This window comes from Megalobrama amblycephala, linkage group LG13 (assembly GCF_018812025.1).
Source record: "Megalobrama amblycephala isolate DHTTF-2021 linkage group LG13, ASM1881202v1, whole genome shotgun sequence".
NCBI lineage: Eukaryota > Metazoa > Chordata > Actinopteri > Cypriniformes > Xenocyprididae > Megalobrama > Megalobrama amblycephala.
This window is the reverse complement of record NC_063056.1, coordinates 30,978,960-31,003,073: the sequence shown is the minus strand read 5'-3', so window position 1 is coordinate 31,003,073 and position 24,114 is coordinate 30,978,960. Positions and strand designations below refer to the sequence as shown.

The 24,114-nt window shown below is 35.2% G+C and overlaps 1 protein-coding gene across 3 annotated transcripts in view; it reads right to left on the bottom strand.

The window, feature by feature from the left end:
• Window positions 1-1,784: 1,784 nt before the first annotated feature.
• The window catches only part of rgl2 (ral guanine nucleotide dissociation stimulator-like 2), a 35,131-nt gene continuing 12,801 nt past the window's right edge, over window positions 1,785-24,114 (bottom strand). The window contains exons 1-19 of one of the 3 annotated variants that reach the window (XM_048152578.1): window positions 22,103-22,551; window positions 19,273-19,320; window positions 17,912-17,995; window positions 17,663-17,829; window positions 17,101-17,154; window positions 16,792-16,985; window positions 14,639-14,748; window positions 13,480-13,695; window positions 13,287-13,390; window positions 12,996-13,080; window positions 12,561-12,620; window positions 9,626-9,712; window positions 9,383-9,415; window positions 9,178-9,299; window positions 8,994-9,083; window positions 7,383-7,476; window positions 3,841-4,068; window positions 3,527-3,641; window positions 1,785-2,882 (exon numbers count right to left, since the gene is read on the bottom strand). In XM_048152578.1, coding sequence (XP_048008535.1) covers window positions 2,701-2,882; window positions 3,527-3,641; window positions 3,841-4,068; window positions 7,383-7,476; window positions 8,994-9,083; window positions 9,178-9,299; window positions 9,383-9,415; window positions 9,626-9,712; window positions 12,561-12,620; window positions 12,996-13,080; window positions 13,287-13,390; window positions 13,480-13,695; window positions 14,639-14,748; window positions 16,792-16,985; window positions 17,101-17,154; window positions 17,663-17,829; window positions 17,912-17,995; window positions 19,273-19,320; window positions 22,103-22,198 — 2,169 coding nt within the window. In that variant the 5' untranslated portion in view covers window positions 22,199-22,551 and the 3' untranslated portion in view covers window positions 1,785-2,700. Of the gene's footprint in view, window positions 2,883-3,526; window positions 3,642-3,840; window positions 4,069-7,382; window positions 7,477-8,993; window positions 9,084-9,177; window positions 9,300-9,382; window positions 9,416-9,625; window positions 9,713-12,560; window positions 12,621-12,995; window positions 13,081-13,286; window positions 13,391-13,479; window positions 13,696-14,638; window positions 14,749-16,791; window positions 16,986-17,100; window positions 17,155-17,662; window positions 17,830-17,911; window positions 17,996-19,272; window positions 19,321-22,102; window positions 22,552-24,114 lie in introns of those variants that run through there. The other 2 variants (XM_048152576.1, XM_048152577.1) reach the window with 2 other exon arrangements.

Below are 24,114 nucleotides of genomic sequence, written 5' to 3'. Positions count from 1 at the left end.
CGACAGCACCAATGACCAACTGAAACCTGGTCTAAAGTCAATGGCGCAATATTTGTTTTGTTATTTAAAGAGTGCTTTAGTAATATGCGCCTATATGCGGGCGCACAATGTGCGTACGCTCTGCTTATTACAAACACAGGGATGCACAGCAGTATACAAACATGCCAAATATTAAAAATAAAAGGATTACAATGTAACAGATTATTGTGTGCATAAAGATAAAAATGCTTTGGAGGAATCCAGCTTTTCCTGTTAATGGTCTGCTTGCATGCTTTAACCTCAGTTTTTCCGCTTGCAAATTCCACCATGTAAATAGCAAATCCGCCATAGCGTGAGTGCAACTGGCTTTTAAAGGGAATGGGAGACGAGACTCTGATTGGTTTATTGCACTTTACGCCCAAAACATACTCATGACTCATTAAGAGAATAGGGACAACACTTTTAGACCATGCGCCGGGCGCGCCGACCATTTTTCTCTTAGCTAATTAGCTAAAGTGGATTCAGACATGCCCTAAGTGTACATGCGCTCTAGACCATGCGCTTAGATTGTTAAAATAGGGCCCACAGACTACACGTAATACGCATGCGCATGACGTCACTGTTTTCACAAATTCGTGTTTTTGTAGTTTACATGGAGATGATAATGGTATAATTTTAAATAAATTTTTTTTTCAAACCCATTTTTTAAAACACGTGTGTTTTCAGGCCCCCAAAACGCTTGACATGTAAATGAATGTTCAAATCGCATAAAAGGTTTTACGTTTTTAGTTGAAAATGGTGTCGTGTAAACTGCTCGTAATATACAATCTGAGAATGTGGAAACGATTACAAAAAAATTTTGTTCAATACTGAAAAATAGTTAAATACAATTAAAATTGACTATTTTACTCAATATTTTTGTGCTACTGTATATACACTAATGTTCAAATGTTGGGGGTCAATAAGAGTTTTTAATGTTTTTGAAAGAAGTCTCTTATGCTCACGAAGGCTGCATTTATTTGCAAAAATACAGTAAAAACAGTAATATTTTTTTAAATTTTATTACAATTTAAAATTTCTATTGTAATATACAGTATTTTAAAGCGTAATTTGTTCCTGTGATGACTCCAGTCTTCAGTGTCACATGATACTTCAGAAATCATTCTAATATGATGATTTGTTCCTCAAGAGACATTTCTTATTATTATTATTATTATTAATGTTGAAAACCGTTGTTCTGCTTCATATTTTTGTGGAAAACATGCTTCTTTTATTCCAGGATTCTTTAATGAATAGAAAGTTCAAATGAACAGCACACTTTTGAAATGGAAATCTTTTGTTATAATGTTAAAGTTTTTACTGTCACTTTTTTTAATCAGTTTAACGTGTCCTTGCTGAATAAAAGTATTAAAGGTGCCCAAGAACCTGTTTTTACAAGATTTAATATAAGTCTAAGATGTCTCCTGAATGTGTCTGTGAAGTTTCAGCTCAAAATACCCCATAGATTTTTTTTTAATTAATTTTTTTAACTGCCTATTTAGGGGCATCATTAACTATGCACCGATTCAGGCTGCGGCCCCTTTAAATCGCGCGCTCCCTGGCTGCCCTTGTCTAATGCCTTGAACATGGGCTGGCATATGCAAATATTGGGGGCGTACATATTAATGATCCCGACTGTTACGTAACAGTCGGTGTTATGTTGTGATTCGCCTGTTCTTCGGAGGTCTTTTAAACAAATGAGATTTACACAAGAAGGAGGAAACAATGGTGTTTGAGACTCACTGTATGTCATTTCCATGTACTGAACTCTTGTTATTCAACTATGCCAAGGTAAATTCAATCTTTGATTCTAGGGCACCTTTAATTACTTTTTTAGAAAAAATCTTACTGACCCCAGACTTTTGAACAGCAGTGTATTATTATTATTGCTAGATTATTGTGCTGTTTACTTAGGAGCAAGCTAACACCAAACTGTATTGCAATCAATTGTAAAGTCTCCCATGCTCATTGCTGCCAATGTAGACTGCTGCAAATCAGTCATTATGAGGATTCGTTTCAGTTAGTATGCTGCCTTAGATGGTTTTACACAAAATGTTTTTACTAGGTTTTGGAACAGAGCCTCAATATTACCATAATTATAATTAATTCTGTTTAAATATTTAAAGAGAAAGCGCACAGTAAGCATATCAGTTTGCATACTTGGTGAGGACATTCAAGAGCGGCAGTGTTTTTTGCGACTCATCTTCAGGTAGGTGGGTGTTTTTCAGTAGCTTTTTGCCCACACAGAACAGCTCAGTGTTTGAAATGTTTAGTCAGGTTTAAGTACCTTCTGTAAGTGTTCATTTTATTATGTTGGGATCTTTTAGCTGCTCTCTCAGTTTTATGTTCATTAATAATGGGGTTTCTTGACTAATATACTGTAACCAATGGGCTTTAGAGGTAGACGGGGGGGGAGTACTGAAAATGCTGGCATCAGCAAAAGGTACATGATTCTGTCTTGAAATTCATTATGGATTTATGAAATGCAAAAATAGTGCAATGTTTAGCAGTAACTACTATCTTAGAGCCATTTCAACCAAGCTTTCACTCAAATTACTTCTAAAAGGACTTGAGAAATCTATTTTTGAGTCAATTCTACACAGTTACGTCACAGAGCTCTGAATGAAATATTTTGTGTCTTTTCTTTTGAAAGTACTAGGACATGAATATCCTGTTTTTCTGTTAAAATAGTGTCCGGACTAGTCTTCTGCCCTTGGCTTTGATTCGTGGGAAGGTTGCGCTGGTTTCGTTGCCAAGAGATGGAGACCCTGTTGGTGTGTTTCCTCCTCTTCTCCTTAACAGGAAGTCCACGCTAGCTGAAGACATGGCATAGAAGGCGTTTCCTGTGGGAGGTATTATTAACTCTGTGGAGGAAGAAATGAAAGACAAAGAAATAAAAAATAAATAAATAATTTTGTTAAAATGTTTACTTTTTATATATATTAAATAATTTACATTAAACAATATCAAATTAAAATACAATTAAATATTAATATTAAATAAATATATATATACACTACCATTCAAAAGTTTGGTGGTCAGTAAGACTTTTAAAAATGTTTCTGAAAGAAGTCTCTTATGCTCACCGAGGCTGATCAAAAATTATTGTGAAATGTTATTACAATTTAAAATAACTGTTTTCTATTTGAATATATTCTAAAATATAATTTATTCCTGTGATGTCAATGTTGAATTTTCAGCATCATTACTGCAGTCTTTAGTGTCACATGGTCCTTCATAAATCATTCTAATATGATTTATATAATTTATATGATATATATTCTGTCACATTTAATGTGTATCATTAGTACAGTACTGTAACATTGAACAGAAGTGTATATATTAATTTATATTTAATTTAAATATTTTATTTGATTGACAGTTGACTTTATTTAATATAATGTTCATAATGTCACTGTCAAATCATTATGCCTAGAATAATGTTTACTCATTTTAGGATGTGATTCGAAAAAAACAGCACCGTATGACATGAAAAATGTGACATCACCTTTCCCCTCCGGCAGCAGTTGGATCAGCTCGTATTTGGAGGCTTCTTGAGTGTTCTGGTTGTGCTTCTCTAATGCAGAACTGATTACAGTGGGTGTTTTATCATTACTAGTGACCTGAGGCAGCACAGAAAAGAAAGTATACATTAGAACAAAGAGCGACAGCATCCATATTAAACAGGAGCTGACATGAGATGCCAAAGATGGTCTGATGTAACACTGGACTGCTGCTGTGAAATACAGCAGTTCAAAGTCCAAAAGTCTGGGTACATTTTTTACTTTTTCACTTTCATTTGACTTTTGTTTGTTAGACTACCAGAATGCTTCTGTATAAGTTGCCGTCGTGTAAATCCATCCGTATCCTGACGATTCTCATATCAGGTCCCGCCTCTGGTTTTTTATTGGTGGGGTTGTTGCCACAGGAGACAGACCGGCGATGTGATTTGACAGCTGTAGTGGGTGTGGTCAGGACAGAGGGCGTGGCATCATTGGGCGGTGGTGACGACTCAACATCCAGACAGGAAACAGACGGGGATTTCACATGCTGAAACAGAGTTAAAAAAAAATTATGACAATTTCCTTAGGAATAGTTTACCTTAAAATAAAAATGAACTCATCATTTGCTCACCCTCATGTCATTCCAAATATAATATTTTGCAAAATTAGTGTCTCTTTTCTATTAATTTAAAGAATACAGTAGAGTGACCACAAGCTGTCAAACTAAAAAAAAAAAGAACAAACTAGATTTTTGCAAGTGTTTGTGGGGTTTACCAAAGTGTTGCTAAGTCTTAAAATGCCCCTATTATGCTTTTTCAGATATTCAGATATTTCAGATCCATGTCTTTTTAGATAACTGGTATCAATCTCAGACAAAATAATTTGCCAGGTCTATGGAAACCCTACTTAGAGGTTGTTCCACATTATTAAGCAAGTCACAGTTCTGATGCAATATGGGGAGGAAGAAAGATCTTTCTGAAGATGAAAAGCTTGAAATGGTGCAATGTTGTGCAAAAGGCATGAAAACAACCAATATTGTGTGACACTGAATGGAGATTATCAAATTATCATAAGATCTGTGAGTGATTTAGAGCACAGCAGAACTCGGTCAGATAAAGGCTTATTAATGAAAGTTCCTGTCAAAAAAATTAATTGTATTAAAAGGGCAGCTATAAAAAAAAGCCAGTGTTGAGCAGCAAACAGGTATTTGAAGCTGCTGGTGTTTCTGGAGTCTCAAGAAGCTCTCCATGCAGGCTGGCAGTTGTGCGTAAAGATGCATTTCAGCCACTCCAAACCGAACCTCACAAAGAGAAACATTAACAGTGGGTGTAGAAATACATGAAGACTCATTTTTAAATAGTTTTATTCACTGACTAATGCCTTACGACAATGGATGGATGGATTTTTCTGGATGGTTGGTGAATGGCCACCACGTTCCAACAAGACTGCGACGTCAGCAAGGAGCTAGTGGGTGATGATTTAGGCTGGAATATTGGGAAGTGAGATGGAAGGTCCCCATGACTTTTGCAAGATATGTAGAGTTCATAACTGGCCATTTTCAGCTATGGTATAAAAAGGAGGATAGTGCCTTCTGAAATACAATGCACTATGCACTATCCCATGCTGCAAAAAACCCCACAGCAATAAAACTGTTTGAAAATGTATTTCTACACCCACTGTAAATGTTTCTCTTTGTGAGGTTTGGTTAGTGGTGGCTGAAATGCATCTTTACGCACAACTGCCAGCCTGCATGGAGAGCTTCTTGAGACTCCAGAGACACCAGCAGCTTCAAATACCTGTTTGCTGCTCAACACTGGCTTTTTTATAACATTTTTTTGACAGGAACTTTCATTAATAAGCCTTTATCTGACCGAGTTCTGCTCTGCTCTAAATCACTCACAGATCTTATGATAATTCGATAATCTCCATTCAGTTTTCACACAATATTAGTTGTTTTCATGCCTTTTGCACAACATTGCACCATTTCATGCTTTTCATCTTCAGAAAGATCTTTCTTCCTCCCTATATTGCATGAGAACTGTGACTTGCTTAATAACGTGGAACAACCTCTAAGTAGGGTTTCCATAGATCTGGCAAATTATTTTGTCTGAGATTGATACCAGTTATCTAAAAAGACATGGATAAATAAACAAACAAACATTTTCTTAGAAAAACTAAAATCTGAATGTTTATTCTACTGAAATCTTATATGTCACTTGCATAATAATTTGGAACGCAGTGTAGTTGTAGCTTAGGCCTGGAAGTGTTTGTTACGTGTTGTTGACATGTCAAGAAAACACTGTTTTCTGCGCTGCGAAAGCAAATCCACTATGCAAAGAAATATGATTCAGGCTCAAATTGATACTAAGTGCTGAGGAATCTGAAATTAGGATATGGTAATGGGAGTTTTGTTTCCAACACGCGCTTTGAGAGGTCGACCAATCACAAAAGACTGGGCCATCTGACCAATCAGAGCAGAGTAGGCTCTTGGAAAAGGAGGGGTTTAGAGAGAACTAATCCTTGATCGGACCATTTCAGACACTATGAGAAAAGAGGTGATGCTGCAATGTATATTATGAGAAAATTAAAGTGTTTTTTGACCTCGGACGCATGTAAATCTATTGTAGGAGACTCCAGAAAAAAATTAAGAATCTTTAAAATAGCATAATAGGGGCACTTAAAGTCAAAATGGTCCCTTCATTCAGTTTATAGCCCCTTTCATATAGTAATCCCAGTAAATTACCGTAAAATTACCAGAATAACTTTACCTGGAAATACATGAATATGCTGTTCACAAAAGCATACATCAGAACCAAAACACTGGTAAATTCTGTGATGTCAGTCATCAGACATTATCTTTAAACTCTGCACCGCTGTCTTCATTTTCGCGCATTAAGGGGAAGCGCTTTAGTTTCACTATCTGTTCAATTTGACATTTTTTAAGTTAAAGTTTTTTTAATTTAGCAATAAAGACGGTATGTGTGAAAGGTGCTTATGTGGATTATCTCATCTGTTTTGTTGTTAAAACTCATGTCTTCTAAACATCTGTTTTTATGTTCCACAGAGGAAAGAAAGACTTACGGGTTTGGAGCTGCGCTCATGATGATGACAGAATTTTTATTTTTAGGCGAACTCTTTTTCATGTCAAAAGCTAGAACATTGGCCTTAAAAGGTGAGTATGAGATATAAAAAAGAGCCATATTAAAAAAAAATATTTGTTCTACACAACCAGTCAAAAAGTCAAACACACCTTAAGATTGTTTATCTACGGAGCCCCACACGTGACATGCAGGAAAAAAATAGTAGGCTAAATCATGCGCATGCTTTACTAAGTTGTTCCCTCGATTTACTAAACTGTGCGCACAATTTACTATTTTGTTCCCTCGATTTGCTAAATCGTGCGCATGATTTGGCAAATCGAGTGAACTAAATAGTAAATCGTGCGAACGATTTAGTAAAAATCCCTGCATGTCATGTGCCGGGGCTCCATATTTATCAGAAATATTTCCCACATTTTAGAATAAAAGTCATCAATTGATGAAATAACACTAATGAAAGCTTGTTAGCTCAAAAATTACAAAATAAAATTTTTCAGAAAAATCATCTAAGCATACCCTTTCAGACTAAAAGGTTTTTGGATCATGAGACATAAATTCAGTCAAAAGTGTGAATTTTCACAACAATCATGTAAAGTGCACAGAATAAAAGTTTATCCTGGATCAATTTTAAAATGCTATAAAGAGTCTCTGTGGGCTCTCAAATAATAAATATCTCAAAGTTGATGATAACACTTTGGAAGCCGGGCTTTTAAAGCCCCATTACTGCGAAGTAATCAAAATAAAGCTCTTTATTTGCACTTACCTTGCAAAGCTTGGAGAGCAGGTGATTGACGGGAGACGGGAAGTCAAATAAGCCATCAGCATCCATTGTTGCATTTGCCACAGCTGAGAGAGAGCTGTAACGGGAGAACAGAATGATCTTGTCACAAACTCTATTCTGTCAGGAGGCTCTTTGCCATGTGCTGCTTATGACATTGATTCTTTCAGAATAGACTCTAATGTATAAATACAAAACTCAAAATCAGCAGTAGCTTTGAAGTCACACGCTAACTGCAGACTATAAGTGTGTCTTTGTCCTGTTTTAAAACTTCATTTCATTCAACTCAAGCCGCATCACGGTGCTTAAAAGCTCATGAAAGAAACATCTGTGTGTGCATGTCAGGGACTGAGCTTGATCCTCAGAATAGCCTACAGGAAGATTGTCATTTGAATAGTTATAAAGAAAAAATGAGCCCAAGATTTACTTTGCAAAATAAGAGAAATGCATATCATACTGCAGAATATAGTAGTTTACAAAAAAATGACCTAAAAAAATTGTTGCATATACTGAATGTTCAGCAGAGTAAAAACAATGCTGAATGCAAATAACAATATGCAACTACCGTAAAGATAATTGTGTAGAGTAACCTACATTTTTCCCATTTCTTTGGCAATGTCTGTTTCTCCAGTCAAACTCTACTGTATTTTTGTGCAAATGCATTTGTCACTTGTTAGAAGCTAACAGATGCTAACATTGACAGGTTTGTTGTCCCCATAGGAAATGAATGGGTTTTTTTAAGCAGTGTTTTTTTTTTAAATGATGTACAATTTGATATACATTTGGTTAGATAAGTTTGTTTTTTTATTATTTTTTTTTTCCCTTTTAAAAATTCTATATGACTAAATAAGACAAAGGTTCATGGCAGGTTTTATTGAATTATATATATATATATATATATATATATATATATATATATATATATATATATATATATATATATATATATATATATATTAATTTAAATACAATTTTATATATATATTATATAATTTAAATATAATTTTTATATATATTATATATATATATATATATATATATATAAATATAAATTAAATAAAAATGAATAATAAATACTAACACTACAAATGTATTTTTCAATAATTATTATTCATTTTGCACATCAAGTGAAAATTTACCAGATTTATTTTTATTTATATTCATTACCTGACATGAAACTTTGTCTTATTCAGTCATATTTACAATTTTAAAATATATGTAATAATAATAATAACAATAATATTATATATATATATATATATATATATATATATATATCTATCTATCTAGCTATATATATATATATATATATATATATATATATATATATATATATATATATATATATATATATATATATATATATATATATATATATATATATATATATTAGACACACACACACACACACGAACATAAAATATTGTGTAAAAAGAAAATGTAATTATTTTTATACAATTTTTTTATCTTCTTGTAACTGTACAGCACTTTGGTAAATTTTGATTTGAAAACACAAATTTTGAACTCTGCATTAACAAAATAATGCTGTGTGGTTGTTAATGTAGGAAATTTGTTGACTGAACATGATGTTCTTACTCTGGACACTGTGTGATTATCACTGTAGGGTTCACGCCACGCGCAGGACTCGGCTCGCCTGGTGCTTCAATCTGATTGGACAGCTTGTAGCTATTTAAAAAAAACACATGGACAACTTATCATATAGCCAATCAGTGCGTATCTGCAACATTCAGCATAGAGTTGTTACAATAGTATCACTGACCTTTCCTCTTCACGTAGAGCGGGTACACTGTGATACCACTGAACAAACGTCTCATCCGTTCTGAAAATGCTGTTTTTACACGAGGACTGAAGGAGGCGAATTTGAGCAATGACTTCAAACTCCTAAAATCAAGAGAATGTGATGTTAATACCTTTTTAAACTTTTGAATGAATGACAGTCAAGTATATCATCTCCATAAACTCACCCGTCGTCTTTTATCGAAGTTAATGAAGCCATTCTGTAAGAGACAGTAAATTTAGGTTTACATTATGACCTGCTTTGGCTGATGCAACGTTGACTTTTAGTTTTGTTTTGACACATCTCGATTCTGTCATATGAGTTTTGAGATATCTTGCGAAACCACAGCTATTTTTATACTTCACAGCTGGATGTGCTGCTAATACAGTCTAATTTATATTTTCATGATGGGCTGGAAACTATACATCACCTCCAATCTGTCTTTGACTGCAGTGTCCAGCATGGTGAGATCTCTGAGGAAGATGCCCAGGTATGGCACAGTGCCCTGAGCGCATGACTAGAACAGAAATACAGCATTTAGGATCCGATTTGTTTCGGTATACATTAAAGATTATAAACAGTACATCACACTGTGATAATGTTACATGCATATGCATAGTTTGCATTATATATACACTACCAAAGTTTGGAGTTAAGATTTTTTTTTAATGTTATTTTCTCTCTTGCTCACCAAGGCTGCATGTATTTGATCAAATTATATATTATATTATAAATATATTCATATATTTAGGGCCCGAGCACCGATGGTGTGAGGACCCTATTGGAATTGCTCAGCCAATTCTTCTTCTTCTCCAAAATGAATCGCATTTTTGAGGGCCTAAACGTTCTCAAAAACTCATGAAACTTTGCACACGCGTCGGATGTGGTGAAAATTTACATCTGATATGGGTTTCAGAATTAGGTGTGGCAAAATGGCTCGATAGCGCCACCTACAAAATTTCAATTAAGCGCCCTTCGTGCTACGTTTCACGTACAGTTATGAAATTCGGTAGACAGATGTAACAGCCCAATACCTACAAAAAAGCCCCTGGGTGCAAAGTTTGTAAACCCAACAGGAAGTGAGATATTTTGAATTTTCTCTACAAAATTTTGGCAGTTTTTGCCATTTCCAAATGTTCTACTTTAACGAACTCCTCCTAGAGCTTTTATCAGATCAATGTCATATTTGGTCAGTCTAATCTAAAGGCCTTTGTGACGTTAAATTGCGAAGATCTAGAGTTTTCGCTGAAGGGCGTGTCCGTGGCGGCCTGGCAAAGTTCGATGTTTCGCCATGAAACAGGAAGTTGTTGTAACTCGGGCATACAAGGTCTTATCTGCCCCAAACTTCACATGTTTTATTAGAGTCCTGACCTGAAGACATCTATATGACAATATTCAGTTACAGTCATAGCGCCACCTGGGGGCAACAGGAAATGACATGTTTTACACTGTGATTAACTCCTCATAGAGATTTAACCAGATCAACATCATATGTTGTCAGTCTAATCTTAAGACCTTAGCAATGATAAATGTCAAAGATCTTGAGTTTTCGTTGAAGGGCGTGTCCGTGGCGGACTGACAAAGTCTGATGTTTCGCCATGAAAGAGGAAGCTGTTGTAACTCAGGCATACTATGTCTGATCTGCCCCAAACTTCACATGAGTGATAAAAGTCCTGGCCTAAAGACATCTATATGACAATATTCAGTTAGCTATAGCGCCACCTGTTGGCAGCAGGAAGTGTGGCACTTTTACATGATTTTGCTATAATTCTCCTTTATTTACTCGCTTACATGCATGTCGCCCACTTTTCACTGTTTTCCTGAGGCCAACAGGTGGCGGTTAGCCCGGGTGCGAGGGCCCTTTCAATGCTGCTTGCAGCTTTAATTTATAATGTAATTTATTCCTGTGATCAAAGCTGAATTTTCAGCATCATTACTCCAGTATTCAGTGTCACATGATCCTTCAGAAATCATTTTAATTTGTTGCTCAAGAAACATTTATTATCAATGTTGTAAACAGTTGTGCTGCTTCTTATTTTTATGGAAACTTTGATACATTTTTTAGGATTCTTTAATCGAATAGAATGTTCAAAAGAACAGCATTTATTTGAAATGGAAATCTTCAAGAAAAATGGACTCCAAGTTTACTTTGTCTTGATAAGCTTTTGTTATTACCCTGTATTAATACACACTATATAATGGAAGCTTGTTTCTGCCATGAAATAAAAAATAAAGGTAATTACGAGTTTATATCTCACAATTCTGACCTTTTTTCCTCAGAATTGCATGATATAAAGTCAGAATTATGAGTTTTAAGTTCAGAATTGTGTGATATAAAGTCAGAATTGCATGATATAAAGTCAGAATTACGAGTTATAAAGTCAGAATTGTGTGACAAAGTCAGAATTGTCTTATATAAAAGTCAGAATTACGTGATATAAAGTCAGAATTGCGTGATATAAAGTCAGAATTGTGTGATGTAAAGTCAGAATTACGAGTTATAAAGTCAGAATTGTGTGACAAAGTCAGAATTGTCTTATATAAAAGTCAGAATTGCGAGTTATAAAGTCAGAATTGCGTGATGTAAAGTCAGAATTACAAGTTATAAAGTCAGAATTGTCTTATATAAAAGTCAGAATTGCATGATATAAAGTCAGAATTGCATGATATAAAGTCGGAATTGCGAGTTATAAAATCAGAATTGTGAAATATAAACTTGCAATTGCATGTTATGATGTCTAATTGTAAGAGGGAAAAAATGACGTTTTTTTCTCAGAATTGTGAGTTTATGTCTCACAGGTTTGACTTTAAATCTCTTTAAAAAGAAAAAAGTCAGAATTGTGAGATGCAAACTGACAATTACAAGTTATAAAGTCAGAATTGTGAGATTAAAAAGTCACATTTACCTTTTTTTTCTTTTTAGTGGCGGAAACAAGCTTCCATACTATATACTTTAACAGGTATTAAAACATAACAATTTATATATATATATATATATATATATATATATATATAAATGAAAAGGAGCCAAACATATATAATGGACCCTCTTTTTATTAGTATTTTTGTATTATTTTTTACTATTATTATATTTATCATCATTATCTTTATCATTATTCTTATTTTGTGTCTATTTTTTCCCCTCTGTTATGTGAAGTGGAAAGTTGTTCTGTGGGGATGTAATTCGTTGTAGCTATAACCAAAATTACAAAATAATAATAAAAAGAAATAGAAATCTTTTGTAACATTCTAAATGTCTTTAAAGTCACTTTTGATCAATTTTATGCATCTTTGCTGTATAAAACTATTAATTGTACTGATTCCAAACATGTGTATATACTGTATATATATTTAAGGATGCTTACCCCTGTAAATCTCCTGTTGTTGATTTTAGTGTCATGGTTTACAAATTTGGAAGTCCCCTCCTGTAGAATGAAAGTGAAACTTATTGTTGTGCATGTGTTTTTGAGGCATAAATAATTCAATTAATCTGATTCAGTTGGGTTCCTATGTTTGCAAAATGTCTCTGCATGATTCATTTAAATCATGCATGTTGTTGAATGACACAAGTTTACAGTGTGAGGTTGCGTTTTTGCATGACTGAATCTGAGATTACTCATTCTATTCATGCCATCAGTTCCTCCCTTCAGGCCATGCTCAATTGATGCAATTCTCTACGGCGATGTAGCACAGAACATCGACTGGCCAGATATTTCCCCATTAATGAATCGACATGCTCTCTAATAACATTAGCGAGAACGCCGTTTGAATTGGCTGCTTTGTGTCGTGGTGTGACTGACCTCTTTGAGTAGCTCACGGCTCTGGGAGTAGTTGTCTTTCTCTGAGAAGATGTCAGAAAGTTCCTTGTATCTCCCCACAGCTTCCCTGTCAGCATAGAGGAACAGACTTTAGGTTATTTTGCGCTGCTATTGTTAAGAAGTATGCAACATTTTCATGCACCATGCATCATGTCATACATTTCAATGCAAATTGCAATTATAACTGTAACCATGACTTTACAGATTAAAGGAATACTCCAGATTAAATACATTTTCATGCATCAACCAGCGGTTTTCCAAGTAATCACAGACCTGTCTGTCTCCTGCCACGTCTTTCTCAGTCTGTGGATTGGGTTACTCTGCAGTGCTGATAGAATGGCGTACAGTGAGGAGAAGTTTTTCCTGGTTCTGCAGGCCTGTTTGGGAAACAAACCACACACTCATGTGAGTCATTTATCCTGGCTGATGACATGTCTGTGTCTGAGTTTAGTTAAACTGCTCTGACTTCTGCAACACTGATCCATTTCTCCAGCAGTCTTGCCCTCTGTTGGCTCTTCAGACCCGTGTTCCACAAGCACGAGGCTGTGACGGCGTTAGTTAAGCGATTAAACTGCTTGATAGTGGCTCTGACCGACCAGCACGCTCCTTCCTGTCCCTTCTTATCTCTCTGAGACCATAGAGACCCCAGACAGTGATAGGGCACCAGCTTCAGAAATAGATCCTTAAGGAAAAACAAAAGGAGTTCATTTAAAGGGTTAGTTCACCCAAAAATGAAAATTCTGTCATTTATTACTTACCCTCATGCCGTTCCACACCCGTAATACCTTCGTTCATCTTCAGAACACAAATTAAGATATTTTATTTAAAATCCGATGGCTCAGTGAGGCCTCCACAGGAAGCAATGTCATTTCCTCTCTCAAGATCCATAAAGGTAACGTACTAAAAACATATTTAAATCGGTTCATGTGAGTACAGTGGTTCAATATTAATATTATAAAGCGATAAGAATATTTTTGGAGCGCCAAAAATAACAAAATAACGACTTTTAGTGATGGCCGATTTCAAAACACTGCTTCATGAAGCATCGGAGCACAAGTGAATCAGTGTGTCGAATCATGATTCGGATCGCGTTTCAAACTGCCAACGGCTGAAATCACGTGACTTTGGCGCTCCGAACAGCAGATTCGATACACTGATTCACTGTGCTCTGATGCTTCCTGAAGCATTGTTTTGAAATCGGCCATCACTAAATAAGTCGTTATTTTGTTATTTTTGGCGCTCCAAAAATATTCTCATCGTTTTATAATATTAATATTGAACCACTGTACTCACATGAAGCGATTTAAATATGTTTTTAGTATCTTTATGGATCTTGAGAGAGGAAGTGACATTGCTTCCTATGTAACGTTAGGCCTCACGGAGCCATCGGATTTCAAGTAAAATATCTTAATTTGTGTTCCGAAGATTAACGAAGGTCTTAAGGGTGTGAAACGGCATGAGGGTAAGTAATACATGACAGAATTTTCATTTTTTGGTGAACTAACCCTTTAAGGCCCTCAAAAAGTGGGGTAAGGTGTGGCACATTATACTTTAAATAAATGTTTTTAGTTTTAAACTAATCACTGGTCTTTTCCACAAATTTTGAGTTGTATGATCAGACTCACTGTCTCAATCCTGGTCAGCTGTTCTGCGATCACACTGGATGGAAACCCCAAGATGCTGGTGGCATCAAACTCCGAGGGATCAGGAGGAGATGTCACGCCTTTGGTAGGATCTGTAGAAGATCAATACAGGAATATGAAAAAGTGGACAATAGGTACTACTGTATCTGTCTAACCTGCAGTCAGAGTTCAAAATTAATGCTTGCTAAGAGGCAAATGTGCTTCTAGCTGTTTGACCCCAAACAGAGTAAAATAAAAAGTCTGGGGTCAAAGATTTTTGTTTAAAGAAATTAATATTTTTATTCAGCGAATATGCATTAAATTGATCATAAATGACATTTATAAAGACAATGACATTTATAATGTTACAAAAGTTTCAAATAAATGCTGTTCTTTTGAACTTTCATCAAAGAATCCCGAAAAAATGTATCAAATGTAAGTTTCCACAAAAATATAATCAACATGTTAGAATGATTTCTGAAGGATCATGTGACACAGAAAATTCAGCTTTACCATCACAGGAATAAATTAAATTTTTCATCATATTAAAATAGAAAACAGTTCATTTTAAAATGTAATAATATTTCAAAATGTTACATTTTCTACTGTATTATTAATCAAATAAATGCAGCCTTGGTTGGCATAAGAGAAAATATTAATCTTACCAGCCTACACTTTTGGCAACTGTTTTAAGAGCTTACAAAATGCACTGTTTAAAACTGCAAAGTACCGACCAATTAATTTCCATGACATTTTCTTTCCTTTATGGACAGGAATAAAGCTTTTAAAAAATCACTTTATTGAACAATTTCTATCCAGTAAAGAATACTGAAATATCCCTGAATTTGTAGGATTGTATTAATTTCCATGACTTTTCAGTTACAATTTTAAAATGATTCCAGGTTTTCCATGAATGTTTGAACCCTGAATAATTTGATTTTACTGTGGCACACGCAACTAAGTCAATCAAATCTAAAAATGTAATACTAAGAAAAAGCTCATTGTTGACGTCAACTAACAGCTGTTACTTTAAAGGTGCCCTAGAACTTTTTTTAAAAAGATGTAATATAAGTCTAAGGTGTCCCCTGAATGTGTCTGAAGTTTCAGTTCAAAATACCCCATGGATTTTTTTTAATTCATTTTTTTAACTGCCTATTTTGGGGCATCATTATAAATGAGCCGATTCAGGGCTACTGGCCCTTTAATTCTCCTGCTCCACGCCCACGGAGCTCGCGCTTGCCTTGAACAGTGCATAAACAAAGTTTACACAGCTAATATAACCCTCAAATGGATCTTCGTCATTCATGAGGCATGCATGCGTCGGATTATGTGAGTATTGTATACTGTTATATTGTTTACATTGATTCTGAATGAATTTGAGGCTGTGCTCCATGGCTAACGGCTAATGCTACACTGTTGGAGAGATTTATAAAGAATGAAGTTGTGTTTATGAATTATACAGACTGCAAGTGTTTAAAAATGAAAATAGCGACAGCTCTTGAATACAGTAAGAAACGATGGTAACTTTAACCACATTTAACAGTACATTAGCAACATGCTAACGAAACCTTTAGAAAGACAGTTTACAAATATCACTAAAAATATCATGTTATCATGGATCATGTCAGTTATTAGCGCTCCATCTGCCATTTTTCGCTATTGTTCTTGCTTGCTTACCTAGTCTGTTGATTCACCTGTGCAGATCTAGACGTTAATACTGGCTGCCCTTGTGTAATGCCTCGATCATGGGCTGGCATATGCAAATATTGGGGGCGTACATATTAATGATCCCGACTGTTACGTAACAGTCTGTGTTATGTTGAGATTCACCTGTTCTTCAGAGGTCTTTTAAACAAATGAGATTTATATAAGGAGGAAACAATGGAGTTTGAGACTCAGTGTATGAAAAACATACAGTGTATGTTTACAGTGTAACATTTTAAAACTCCAGAACTTCATGTAGTTATACATTCCTGCCACCAAAATGAAAATATGAGGTACAAATGTTCTTGTGAGAGGTAGCAACAGGTGGTTTTACAGAGAGACTGACAAGCTTGTGATGCTGCAAGTCACACAATAACCTGCACTGTCTGTCACAAACGTACAAAAAAAAAACTGTGAAGGATTGCCTTTGTCAAAGAGACAAATATCCTGACCTGAGAGTGAGCCAGACAGCAGTGTTTTCTCACTCAGCTCCTCTGCGATCCTCAGCAGTCTGCCTTTGATTTCCGCCCCTGAGGTGTCTGTTGGAAGAAGGGGGGCAATCCGCAGCAGGCAGGTGGGATCGCTCAGAGAGCGGAAATCCTCAGGATAGTCACTCAGCCATGTGCTGAACACCGTACACACCGCCCTGAACACAGCAAATGTCGATAAATACTGTAACTTTACTATCACTATACAGTTTAAATGGCATAAGCATAATTATTCATTTCTGTTTATAGCTTGATGTGTTCAGTAGTACATACTTGTTGAACATCAGATGAGTGTTACTTTTGCTCTCACCAGGAGGATTTCCCAACCTAGAAAATAGTTCATATGGAAATTAAAAATTAAGAAAAGTCAAGAAAGGATCATGTAACTGATCTTAAAGGTATAGTTCACCCAAAAATGAAAATGTTGTCATTATTTACTCACTCTCAAGTGGTTGCAAATCTGTATGAGTTTCTTTCTTCTGTTGAACACAAAAGAAGATATTTTAAAGAATGTGTGTAACCAGGCAGTTAGTACAGTCCATAGTACTATGAAAGTCAATGGGTGCCATCAACTGTCTGGTTACCAACACTCTTTAAAATATCTTCTTTTGTGTTCAACAGAGGAAAGAAACTCATACAGGTTTGGAACAACATGAGAGTGTGTAAATGATGACAAAATATTCATTTTTGGGTGAACTAACCCTTTAATGTTATGTTTACTTTATGTATTGCTGAATTTGATTTCACCAATGGTCAATGCAAATGTATCATCAGTATTTGATATATGAAAGACAATGACTTTATAGCTTTTACTCCAACTTTATAGGCGCTGTACCTGTCAGTCAGGATGTCCAGCACTCTCTGTGTGGAGGTGAAGGTGCGATAGGTGGAGAGAAAGATGGAGATGAAGGAGGAGTCACCCATGGAGAAGGAATGAAGGAGATGGAGGACCAGCTTTTCCTCTGTCCCTGCTTTGACGTGCTGAGAACGGGATGCTGTGGACTGGGAAGAGAAGGGTAAAGACGTCAGGACAGAACTTCTGGGACACACAGCATTGAGCCTTACTCAGGAAGATGGGACTTACCCGTTGGATGGTGGGGGAATCATGCCCTTGTTTCACCACCACAGTGTAGATGATACCGTCTTCCTTCATTTCAGAAACAGTGGACTGAACCAGAGGGAGATCAGAGTAAGTAAGCAGTCATTTTGATGATATTTTTATTCAAAGCGACTTCCGGTACACTTATTACAAGATCTTGTGGTTAAGAGCCTTGCTCTGGGTCAGACTGATAAAAACTCATTGCTTTCTCCTTGCGAAAAATATTTGTCTTGTATAGCCAAAATTTAGATTAAAGGCATAAAGTCTGCTCTAGTAGGCAGTTTATTTTGGCCAAGACCTGTCCACTTTACTGACATGAAAAGTGGTCAATCACAATTTTAGTTTTTGCTTGCCTTTTAGGGGCATTTTAAGTTAATACCAAATGTTAATATCCTGGTGTGGGAAAAAAACAATTTAAATGAATGCACAACTGTGTGTAGATTTTGATTTTCTGTTCATCCTAAAGTAATAAATAATCATTATTGCACAGACATACACTATCAGTCAAACGTTTGGGCTTGGTAAGATTTTTTATTGTTCTGGAAATAAGTTTCTTATACTCATATTGTGAAATATTATTATAATTTAAAATAGCTGTTTTCTATTTTAATACATTTTAAGATAGAATTTATTCCTGTGATCAAAGCTGAATTTTCAGCATCATTACTCCAGTCTTCAGTGTCACATGATCCTTCAGAAATCATTCTAATATGCTGATTTGCTGCTCAAGAAACATTTCTTATTATTGAAAACAGTTGCTTCATAATTTTGTGGAAACTAAGATTTTTCTTTTCAGGATTCTTTGATGAATAGAAAGTTAAAAAACAGCATTTTTAAATAGATTTTTTACTGTCACTTTTGAACAAGTTAATGCATCTTTGCTAAATAAAAGTATTCATTTATTTTTTAAAATGCCTTAGGCTATGTTCAGACTGCAGGCAAAAATGTCAGCATGTTGCGCGCCGTCTTGTTATTGTTCTTTTGCTCATGCGGGTCAGTTCGGGACCGTAATCAGTTCACACTCAAATCTGTTATTGGCCACATTCTGCAGTATTACTGACCCTAAACTTTAAAACGATAGTGAAACTAAGTGAAATATATAGTTTTACAGCTCAAATGAAATATTTTACTCACCATTTTTCAAAAAATGTTATGTTTTGTGTGCAATATGCATCAGAAGGTAAAGTGAACATAGTCCTTAGGCATACTATCTGAGGCTGAGACTATACCGTCATTGGATTTTTATTTTTTCTACTACTACACATAATGCATGAAGAGAATTACTTTATGCTGACACGGACACAGAAAGAAACCATTTCTGTTGGCAGAAAACGATCTAGTCTTACCAGGTCGAGTGGACAGTACCATGTAGTCTTCATTGGGGATGGATCCCCCTAATAGAACATAGACAGAAAATGTAAGTGCATTGTGCATCATGTATTTGGAAAGTAAACTGCCTAGACTGGAAATACAAACATGTAGCAAAAGTAAAGAGTTCAACTAAAAAGGAAATTTCTGTCATTAATTACTCACCCTCATGTCATTCCAAACCCGTAAGACCTTCGTTTATCTTCAGAACACAAATTAAGATATTTTGATGAAATCCGAGAGGTATCTGAACCACACATAGGCAGCAACGTCATTGCACATTTCAAGGCCCAGAAATAGTGAAGACATTGTTAAAATAGTCCATATGACTACAGTGGTTCAACCTTAATGTTACAAAGCGAAGAGAATACTTTTTGTGCACAAAAACAAAACAAAAATAACGACTTTATTCAACAATTTCTTCTCTTCTCTGTCATTCTCCTACGCTGTTGACGTAACAGAACGCCTACTCATTATTGGCCAGCTCCTGTGTCAGCATCACACGCAGGCGTCGTGCTGCTCATGCGTAGAGCGTCGGCCAATAATGAGTCACGTTCTGACTTAGAACCCAGAAGCACTGCACTGTGTCTACGTCAACATTTTAGGAGAATGACAGGGAAGAGAAGAAATTGCTGAATAAAGTAGTTATTTTTGTTTTGTTTTTGCACACAAAAAGTATTCTCGTCACTTTGTAACATTAAAGTTGAACCATTGTACACTGTGTGCAGAATTATTAGGCAAGTTGATTTTCTGATAATATTTTTTTTCCAAGCACATTTTACCAATTCCAATCCACATCAATCTTAATAACTACTATTAATATTGTTTTTAATCATTTATAAGTGATATATAATTGTTCATGAAGGCTGGAAATGAAAAATGTCTTATATTCAGGTGTGCAGAATTATTAGGCAAGTTTTCTTTTACAGGCAAAATGAGCCAAAAAAGAGATTTAACTCAGACTGAAAAGTCAAAATACTCATGAGAAGGACGCAATACTAATGCAATACTAGAAACTGCAAAGTTAAAGCATGACCAAGGGACAGCAAAATGCTCATTGGGTCAGCGGGGTCATACAAAAACAAGTGGAAAAGAAAAGACATGTTAACTGCAAAATAATTAAGAATTAAGGTGAAGAATTAAGTGCGAAACCATCAGGAACCCTTAAGTCTCCAGCGCAACCATTTTCCAGAACTGCAACCTACCTGGAGTCTCCAGAAATGCAAGGTGTCAGGATCTCAGAGACTTAGGTTAGCTAAAGAATCCTAAAAAATGACCCCCACTTAATAGGAATCACAAGCTGAAGTGTTATAAAATACATGAAGACTGGGTTTTTATAGGCCTTATAGACAGACAGCTTAAGAGTGACTCCTGAAGGACCAGCACCACATCCTCTTGTACCACTGTTTGAAGAATTTATCTTCCAAAATCTGGCAGTAAGGTGTGGGAGTTCACTTTTAGTCCATCTCTTATCCTGAAATGTCTGTCTTGCAGAGATGGACTAAAAATGATCTTCCAAAACTTACTGCGAGATTGAGTATTGCGTCCTTCTCAAGAGTATTTAATAATTTTTGACTTTTCAGTCTGAGTTAAATCTCTTTTTTGGCTCATTTTGCCTGTAAAAGAAAACCTGCCTAATAATTCTGCACACCTGAATATAAGGCATTTTTCATTTCCAGCCTTCATAACCAATTATATATCACTTATAAATGATTAAAAACAATATTAATAGGAGTTATTAAGATTGATGTGGATTGGAATTGGTAAAATGTGCTTGGAAAAAAATATGATCAGAAAATCAACTTGCCTAATAATTCTGCACACAGTGTAGTCACATGGACTATTTTAACAATGTCTTTGCTACATTTATAGACCTTGAAATGTGCAATGACAATGCTGCCTATGTGTGGTTCAGATACCTCTCAGATTTCACCGAAGGTCTTACGGGTTTGAAACAACATAGCGGTGAGTACTTAATGACAGAAATTTCTTTTTTGGATGACCTAAACTTTTAATAATTGAGATTAAACAATTACATAAATTACAAGTGGGAAGACTGACTGTTTTCCAACAGGTTTCCTGAACACTCCCCATATCTCTCATTGGCTGGAAAAACGGATTGCTCCACCCCAAACTTACGCCATTGGTTGAGCTGGTCAGGATGCACTTATCCTCATCTCAAAAAAGTTATTCAGCTGTGCTATTGGCTACAGCCAAAGCTCCACTTTCTATCCTAACAAGGGCCGCATTTAAAGCAAGGTGAGCGTGTACAATGGCAGATGTGTCAGGTTTGACATTTAAACCCTAAACGCTCTAAGGCACCACATTTACATGTTATCTCTAACAAAAACATAATGTATGAGTGAAATCACTTCATGCAAACTTCTGCCTCAACATACAGCTCTTAAACGGACGTATTCGAATGCTTTTGATTTATTCAACTCATCTGACAGAGATTTTCCGACATGAAAAATGCATGAGACAACAGCCAAAAACAAACCCAGTGACAAGGTTATGAGTAAGTGTCTGAAACGTCCACATGCCTTCCGGAAGACTGACACACATTAATACCTTTCTACGATCAATGTCCAATTTGAACACAAATTTAAGATACTTTTACTCAAAAAGCAGCTATTTTGTCTGTGCAATAAATGCTAATTTGTTTCAAAGCACACAAGATACTAGAAGAAAAGCCATAACACTAAGCAAACCAAACGTTCAAACATTACCGCAGTTGCAGTTCACTTGCTCGAAATCATTCAGTGTTTTGTGTGCCGCAAATTGAAAAACAACAAGGAAAAATGCTACCTTCAACTCAGCGAGTCCAGACAGGCAGAGATTTGCCAACTTCCTGGAAAACCTTAGAGTTTGCCGGAAAACTGAATCTCCTTCAGGCCTTTTCATCTGTTCGATTTAATCTGTTTTTCTTGCTGCTGCTCTTAGAAAGGTGTTGATTTCATTCGGTGAGATTCTTAGTCTATCTGTCTTCCCCGCTCAAATCTCACTTTCTCTGTTATGGAGCCGTTCAAACACACCTGAGCTTGTCGCTAGGCCAACCCCCTCTACACACAAATACACACACACGCACACGTCACAAGGGCACTCCTGTTACAGACTCGCACCACAATATCTCTCTTCCTCCTCCATTCATTTATGGGTGAATCGCACAAAAAGTCTGGATCGTATTTCACCCCAACATCAAAATGTATATTTTCCTTAACTTAAAGGGATAATTCACCCAAAAATGTTGTCATCATTTTGTTCCAAACCTGAGTTTCTTTCTTGCTGAACACAAAAGAAGATATTTTGAAGAATGTTGGTAACTAGAAAGTTGACGGCACCCATTGACTTCCATGGTATTTTTTTTCCTACTATGGAAGCCAATGGATGCCGTCCACTTTCTAGATACCAACATTCTTTAAAATATTTTCTTTTGTGTTCAACAGAACAAAGAAACTCGTACAGGTTTGGAACAACTTGAGGGTGAGTAAATGATGACAAATTCATTTTTAGGTGAACTATCCTTTTAAGGATATTTTAGGACTATTAAGTATGTTTGCATTGTGATATTATTGTTTTGTTGAGATTATATGATATTATTTCTTTTATGGAAAGCAAAAGTAGACATTTTAGATAATATTCACACTGTTTTCTTCCATACAGTGAAAGTTGCTGGAGACCAGTGGTGGTCAAGGCCAAAAAGCAGCATAAAAGCATAATAAGAGTCCATGTAAATCATGCACTATATTCCAAGTCTCACATCCATTGTATGGAAAAGAGCGAGTAAATGGAAAAAAAGAAGAAAAAAAATGCAAAAAAAAAAATAAAAAAATATATATATATATATATATATATATATATATATATATATATATATATATATATATATGATTATGAAAATAATGTCAATGCAAAAAGCCTAAAAATAAATAAATAAAAAGAGCCTTCCTTTTCTTTATGCAAATACAAGTTCTTATTTTGATTTTGGGGGGAAATAAATATCAAAAATATTTTTAAAATAATATATTTTGTCATATTATATTATCTTTTTATTTATACTATTTTTAAAATATTTTTTATATTTATTTTTCCCCCAAAATAAAAATAAGTACTTATATTTGCATTAAGAAAAGAAAGTCTCTTTTTAGGACCATTTCATTTTTTTGCATTGACATTATTTGCACGACAAAAGGACATTACATGATATAATATTTTTCTTTATAATACATTATTTATATCATGTAATGTCCTTTTGTCGTGCAAATAATGTCAATGCAAAAAAACGAAATGGTCCTAAAAGAGACTTCCTTTTCTTAATGCAAATATAAGTACTTATTTTGATTTTAGGGGAAAATATGACTTTAACAGTTCTCATAAGCTTTAAACATGTAGACAAATGCTGATAAACCTGTTTGGCAAAGTTTAAAGCAATGAATGAAGCGGGAGTAAACAAATACACACGACTGTATTGGCTTCATATTTCAAGAATGGCAACCTTTGCGTCAAATCTATTGCTCAACAAGTTTGTATGTAAAACAGCCATCATTTTCTGCTTGATCTTAAAAGAGATCTTCTTTAAAAAGCAATGCATGACATGACAAATGCCTGCTAATAAAACACAGGGCAACACCTGTTTATCTAGAAGGGATACTCGAGCAAAAGCACATATTGACATAAAGATGGTGACATGCTGTGCAGGTGTAAGGGCTTTGGTTACACTTTATGCAGTCCTGAGAGCGATGTGTGTTAACCTCGCTGATTACAACCTATTTGCAACATTGTAGTGTTGTTTATATGTAATGAAACAGATGACTTCCATG